Consider the following 8,067-nt stretch of genomic DNA (forward strand, 5'->3'; position numbering starts at 1 on the left):
TTTTTACCTCTCTAGGCTTGTCATTTTCCATAATATTAACACTTTGCGACAACTCAGTATATCTTACCTTTCTTTTTTTAACTGGAACTATCCGTGTTTGAGACATATTTTCTTTTTCAAATTCACTTATCTGATTACCCATCACACCATTTCCAATGATTTCATCTTTTACATGACATAATTCTCGATTTTCAATTTCATCGTTCTGAATTTCAATCATTTTATCTCGTTTAATTATTTGAAAAGATACCCCAAAAATTATTTAAAGGACCAATCTTAACAATCCATTCCCACCCCATAATCGTATCCACTTTTTTATCAACAATCCACAAATTTAAATAATTCACTATACCATTTATCACAAACAGTACTTCAATTTTTCCTAAAACCTTTAATTCCGATCCGTCAAACTGTTTAACTCTCATCTCTTCTTTAATTATATTCTCCTCTGGCCAATATTCACAAAAATTTTCATAACCTACAATCGATATCGCCGCACCTGTATCCAATAGCATAGATATTTTTCTACTTCCCACAACTATTTCCACACGAGGACATTTATCCTTCTCACTTTTATCCTCTAATTTTAAAATAGGGATTCTATAATCCTTTATAATTCCACCATTTCCAAATTTACATTTTTTTTTATCTACTAAATCTCTCTTAACTTCTACATCTCCATTCACACGAAATTTCATTTCATTCTTTAATGTAATACCCTCCATTTTATTACTTTCGCTATCATTTAGTCACCTATCTCGATATTCTATAGCACTATGTCCTTCCTTTCTGCATTTAAAACACATAACTTCAACTCTACCTTCTTTCAACATATCACTATTTTGTATCACTCTTACATTAGATGCAGGTGCTATGTATTTCACTGCCGGAAATGCTTCCCCATTTATCGGTTCTCTTACATAACAATTCTCTTTAGCATGTCCCATTTTTCCACATCTTTCACATTGAAATGTTTTTTGATTATTTCCAATAATACGATACGTCGGAACATAACATTTTTCACTACTATGTCCAACTCCTCCACATCTATTACATTTAATCGGTTGCTTGTTAAACATTGCACCGTTCTGTACACAATTTCTACTTATATGCCCCAATTCTCCACATGCATAACATCTTATATTTTTCATATTAATCTTTGGACGATTAAATCTATTTCGGAAAAATTTTTCTTTTTCCCAATTTTCCTTTTCATTTCTCTGCAAGTTCATTGACGTATTATACTCTTTAAAATGATCGTATTCCTTATCATTTCTTCGATCATCTCTTTTGAAATCCCTTTCATTATACCTTCTCTCACAATTTTCTCCATAACTATAATTATTTCGTTTACTATCTCTCATTCCATTTTCATCTTTAATCTCTATTTCTCTTTTATATCAATATCTTTTCGTTCCTCTCCCGATCTAATAATATTGATACTTTTTCTCATTCCTTCTATCATATTTTCATTTAACATTTTCTATATTTCATCCTTTAAATTAACATCTCTTCCGTAATTCTTTCATTTTCATTAACGTTTTTTACTTCCCTTTCATTTTTTCCCTTTTCAATATCATTATTTTTCACTTCAATTTCCTCCGTAATTTTATTCTATCTCTTTTTATTTTTTTCCGATGTAACATAATACCAATTATCCATAAACATATCACTACTACCGCTATAATACAATTATTTCTCCGTAGAACCATTTCCACATACTTTTGAGTTTTTATACTTCTTTTATAATTAAACATTTATTTTTTATTCACAAATTTATAAAAAATTTATTAAAACTTTTATTATAAATATTTTAACATTGCTAAAAGGTAGACAATATATTAAACCTAATATAATTAATAATATCAAAATTATATAAATGCAATCATTTTATATATTCCAAAACATTTTTACCTTTTATTTTTAAGAATTTTTTATTTTCCACCGTGATTGTATTTTTCATTAGTACACTGCGTCCACTTTTACCCAGATATCTTGTCCGTTGGTTGAATAAAAATTAAACGGCACCACTTTTTGTAGACTTCTTATAACTTTTTTATTAATATAATCTATATTTCATAACAAAAATTATTTCTTATAAAAAAATTCCTCTTATAAAAAAATCCTCTTTTTTACGCGAAAAAATTTACTAATAAAACATTTCATTCTTTTTTAAATAAAAATAAATTACAATCTTCGAAGCATAAAAAACATTATTATTATTTTTTCTTTAATAAAATACAAATATAACCTTGAAAACGTTCAAAAATAATAAAACACAACATATATATTTCTTAATATGACAAAACTTATATGCAAATTATATATATATAAAATATAAGATAACAAAAATAAATAAACCTCCAGAGGAGTTAATTTCAAGCGTAGTTTTTTATTATTTTGGTTACCAGTAACTCTAGAACTGGCAAGGCGTTTGTTTATTCGTCATTATTTTCTTAGCTTATCTTTAATAGATTCATCAAGTTTTGTAGCAATGTGAGGGATTAAGGTTAGGTTAGCCTAGACAAATAAAGAAATCAGGCAAAAATATAAATAAACATTATTATTGAAATAAAAGGAAGATTTTTTGGAATAGATATAAAATCATATATAAAATTATTTATAATAAAAATAATGTACTATATATATTTTTTGTGCTTTATACAAAATAATCCGCAGGGATAATAAGAGCAATGGTGTCCGACAAAATGGTAAGCTTTTAAAAAAGTAGGATCTTATGTCAAAACTTGGAGTAGATTTTAAGTTTAAGGATATGTTAGGAAGAGGAACGCCATTAGCGATCATAGAAGATACTCTCAAAATTGAGAAGCAAAGGGGTTGTAGGTGTGAATAATATCCTGCAATTCCATTAAAAGACAACGATCTAAAAACGGAACCTGGATATGTCTGTTTTCTATCTCATTTATACTATCATGTATATATAATTGGGCAAATTTAGGTGTTTCCCCTAATGTTGGTAGTAGGAGTGAATCAATGCGATGATGAACCTGTCCATTAATTTGAAAGGTATAATTACCTGATCGCGAATTGGATAAATTATTATTTATATTAACTCCTAGTGAAGTGAATGACAGTGCGGAATTATATGCTCTTATGTTTTTTAAAAAGTGGGACGGTGAACAATGATCCCCGGTAAATAAACGTAATATTTGGTGATAATTGGGAAATTTTAAATAAAATTACCTTCCCATTCAAGCAACATGTAGAAAACTGAATATTTCTACATGAGCTTTTTGATAATTTTTCTCCATTCCCAATTTTAGCATTGCAGAAGGCGCATATTTCTGTCCTGTTTCCGATATCTAATATAGGTGAGTGGTGTCATCAAATATATGTCGAAATATGCATGGTAGAGGTGCCATAGGGAATGTGGTAGTGGTTATAGAAATATCTGTTGAAGGTATCTGGTTGAATATAAAATAAACCTATATATATAAAACATTAAAAACCCACAGGGGAGTTAATATCAGGCGTAGGTCCTTATTATCCTGCATACCTGTAATTCTAGAACGGGTAAGGCGTTTGTTGAGTCGCCATTTTTTTCTTTGCTTATCTTTAATAGAAATATCATGTTTTGTAGCTATGTGAGGGATCAAATTTGGGTTAACCTAAAAAAAATAAGGAAATTAGGCAAATATAAAACATTATTATTGAAATAAAACGAGCATTAAAATACTGTACTGAACCTGTAAAGGGGTCAATATATGCATATCTCTAGTAGTTGGGAGGCTATCATCAAAAAATAAAATTTGTCTAGTTTGGGATTTATCAAGACTATCATGTTTTTCTGAACATTTATTTTGTATTTATTGATGATATAGATATATCAATATTTACAATTATAAGGATGAAATAAAACAAGGTTTGTTGTCTAAAATAAAAACAAATAAAAAATTTTTAAAAAATGAATAGATTAGGATCAAATCCCTAGAAATAGTAGGAATATCATCAGAAGCTAAAATGGATGTATTTTAAAAAATAAAAAAATATAAGAACATTTATGCCTTTTTAGTATATATATATATGTTAGCGGGAATGTGAAATATTCCGGCTAGTGTTGTTAAACGGCTCACTTTGAGCCGATTTTTAAAAACAGCTAACTCAATATTTTATTAGGCAAAATATTATGCAAGCCTTTTGATTTTGCTCATAGGTAGGACAAAGGGTTGAACATCTATTAAGGAAATCTCGAGGCTTAGATGATATTTTTCTGGCTGAAATATTGAGTTAGCCGTTTTTAAAAATCAGCTCAATTCGAGCCGTTTAACAACACTAATTCCGACAATTTTCGGCAATGTGAGGTAGTGGTAGGCAGGGTAATTTTGTTATTTCGGCAAAGTATACATTGCCGAAATAACCCGGCAATGTATTCTATTTTACAAATTAATAAATTTATTATTTATTTGAGATTAATTATTATTACTCTAATAAATGTTTTTAAATATATTTTTTTGATTGATATTTTTTTTAAATATATTTTAATTTGTTACAATATATTTTTTGATTGATATTTTTTTTTAATATATATTTTTTTTTAAATATATTTTTTTGATTGATATTTTTTTTTAAATATATTTTTTTGATTGATATTTTTTTTTAATTATATTTTAATTTGTTACAAATATATTTTTTGATTGATATTTTTTTTAATATATAAATTTTTTTAAATATATTTTTTTGATTGATATTTTATTTTAAATATATTTTAATTTGTTACAATATATTTTTTGATTGATATTTTTTTTTAATATATATATTTTTTAATATATATTTTGATCGCTGACAAAAACAATTATCTTATTAAACGAAGGTTTTGATTAAAAAAATACTTAATATTAATTATATAAAAAAAAGAGACTAAATTCTAATATAAAAATAAACTCAAAAAGAAACACTACTGAATTAAAGAGTTATATTCGGAATTATAAAATAAGGAAACACTTTTTTATTAAATTTCATAGTTTTTATCATTACAAAAAATATCATGAAAAAATTACCAAGTAAAAAAAAATAATGATTTCTTTTTCACAAAAAATTAACAACCTATTTTTCAGAAATGACTGACATTTCATTAATTAAAAACTAATATATATATTTATAAAAATTGATTGACATTTCTATTAAAATAAGTATCGTTTACGACATGCCATCCCTTTATGGGCTGTGGCACGCCTATAAACACACAAATACACAACAATATATATATATTTTAAAAAAAAAATGTCACGGTATATATACTTTGGAACAAACATGGACGATATATAACGGGGTTGCATGATCAACTAAATTGCTATAACAGATTTATAAAATTTTATAAAGTCCTTCGATTTTATTTGGTTAATTTAATAATATCATGATTACCTTAAATATTTCAAAAAAAATAGCTAATTTTAATGTGAATGATCATTTGTGATAGTGAATATAACTATGGGAAACACCCCACTCGAAAGGGACAATCGATATTTCATCAACATTATTTTGTTTTGTCGGTGATAATAAAATCTTTGTCAAATCATCTGCTTCGTTTTCCACTTCGATCTTTCTTTGTCTGCGATATTCATTCGTAATAAAGAATGGTCATTGCCTAAATTCATCATTGGTGGCACGGTGGTATTCCTTTGTGGAGTTTTGGGATAACGAAGACGTTATTATTATAAGACGAATGTTTCAAAAAGCCTGTTTCTGGCAAGATGTAAAAAGTGACAACGTAGAGGAATGTAGCTCCCTGAATGACGTGGCATATCGTAAAGGGATTGGATCTCTATTTATCTACACTGACGTTATACATTGTAATCGGGTGGTAGTAATTGCTCTGGAAGGTGGAATGGTGGAGTAAACGATAAGTCATGAGCATTGGTTTGATAAAAATTTTACTTAAAAATTTTAACCAAAATTTTTATGAATAGAGATCTAGTGGGTATTTGTATGAACAAAGTTATTATAATACTTTTTGAAAAAAATTTATTATAATATTTAAAAAAAAAAAAACTTATAATATATTTTACAAAAAAAAATTATGGTCTGATGTATTAATGTATACTATTTGCGGTGCATACATTATAACAAAAATAAAACCTATTTCTCCCATGTGCTTCAATTTTCTCAATAATATTATCACAATATCCCTTGGTGTGATCGCCAAGTGAAACAAATAACATAACACTCTAAATCAATCACGCGAATCCCCCAATGGAAATAATTAAGGAAAAATTTTTTTTAACCATAGAACTAAAAAAAACACATATTGAATACATTCACCATCATCAAGTTGATAAACATTAAAATCACTGGCTATTTGCATATTTTTTTTTTTAAAAGAAAACTTTCTATTAATCTAATAAAAGATAAAAACATCTTTTCATTACATTAAAAAAAACTTTCTATTAATCTAATAAAAGATAAAAACATCTTTTCATTATATTGAAAACAAAACTTTATTTAATAACAGATAACATTAACACAATCTTTTCATTACATTAAAAAAAACTTGCTATTCGTTTAATAACAGACAATATACAAACCTGTTTTCATTACATTGAAAACCAAACTTTATTTAATACAAGATAACATTAACACAAATCTTCATTTGACAAAACAGACAAAGACATTCCTTAACGAACCAAACTGAAGAAAACTTTCCATACCATTACCATGTTGCTAAATTTATTAAACCCGTTTATATTGACCTATTTTTAATATGACCAAATATATTCAGAACCCGATTTTATTAAACTCGTCTAAATTGAACTATGATTTTAACTGAAATTGACCAACAATCCGTCTATATTGACCTATTTTCAATACGACTAAATATATTCTGAAACCGAACTCATATGAACCCCAAAAAAAAAATTAAGACGCTTCTTATTTATCCCAATCTCATATGATCGTGATGCCGAATCACGGTCACCCCTGTTATTAACAAAATTTCACTTAATTTCGAACCCCGGTTCAATATGACCCGACCCTTTTCCCATTTGGTTGCCCGATTGTCAAACAATCGGGCCCAAACCTTTTGTCCCACGGCAAACCGTGCCCCTAATTTTACTTCCATTGAGATAATAGTTTTCTTCTTTGGTTTTAAGAAATCCAAAGGACCCCGTGTTCGCCTACCTAAAAATAACTCGACAGGCGTAACTCCCTCTCGATTACGAGAATTGAGGTAATATAATTGAGACATGTAAGCCTCCTCTTTATGGGTTCCAGCCTTTTTGATCCAATTTTTAACAATGGCTACCATCCTCTCAGCTTGTCCATTCGAGCTGGGATGATATGGTGGAGCTAGAATGTGTTTTGTCTGTGACTCAACACAAAATTGTTTAAAATCTTCACTGACAAAGGCGGGACCCCCGTCAGACACTATCTTGTCATGAAAACCGAACCGAGCATATAGTTCTCTTAATTTTTTCACAACAATTTTTGTGGTATATCCATGTACTTCTGCATATTCTATCCATTTAGAATACGAGTCTACCACTACAAAATTATGTCTTTTTATCAAGATCAAAGAAATCGATGTGGATACGTTCCCAAGGTTTCTTTGATTTAGGCCAAACCTGCCCTACCTCTTTACGGGGCATAGGAGCACAGGCATTACAAGGAACGCATTTCCTGGTAATCCGTTCAATATCCTTGCCCATACCAGGCCACCATACATATTCTCGAGCCCAAGACTTCCTTTTGTCTCGACCTTGATGACCGGCGTGCAATAATTTCATAATTTTACTCTGTAATTTATAAGGAATTACATCCCTGTTTCCCCTCATAATACAATCATCAACAATTGATAATTCTTTCTGTATTTTTTTATATGCATCATATTTGTTTTTCCAAGGTTTATCTCCTGTTAGACTTAATTTTATCTGACCTAGCACTTTGTCATTCACAGTATTGGCTTTCAAATCCTCCCAATTGGTAGGACCTCCTTTTAAAATATACGACAGAGAACGCACTAAGGCCTTCTCTCTATCACTTATACTAATATTTATTTCCGGGTCTGCAAAGTCAGAACCCAACCTGGACAAAATATCCGGCAAATGATTCTCT

General features: G+C 28.5%; 1 protein-coding gene across 1 annotated transcript; it reads right to left on the reverse strand.

Moving 5' to 3' along the window:
• Window positions 1-749: 749 nt before the first annotated feature.
• On the reverse strand, window positions 750-1,364 carry LOC135924313 (uncharacterized). Its single transcript, XM_065459367.1, has one exon. It carries the CDS (start codon window positions 1,362-1,364, stop codon window positions 750-752), a length of 615 nt encoding a protein of 204 aa, XP_065315439.1.
• Between the last annotated feature and the right edge of the window lie 6,703 nt (window positions 1,365-8,067).

The sequence above is a fragment of the Gordionus sp. m RMFG-2023 genome, chromosome 2, assembly GCF_954871325.1.
Source record: "Gordionus sp. m RMFG-2023 chromosome 2, tfGorSpeb1-WG-v2, whole genome shotgun sequence".
Classification (NCBI taxonomy): domain Eukaryota; kingdom Metazoa; phylum Nematomorpha; class Gordioida; order Chordodea; family Parachordodidae; genus Gordionus; species Gordionus sp. m RMFG-2023.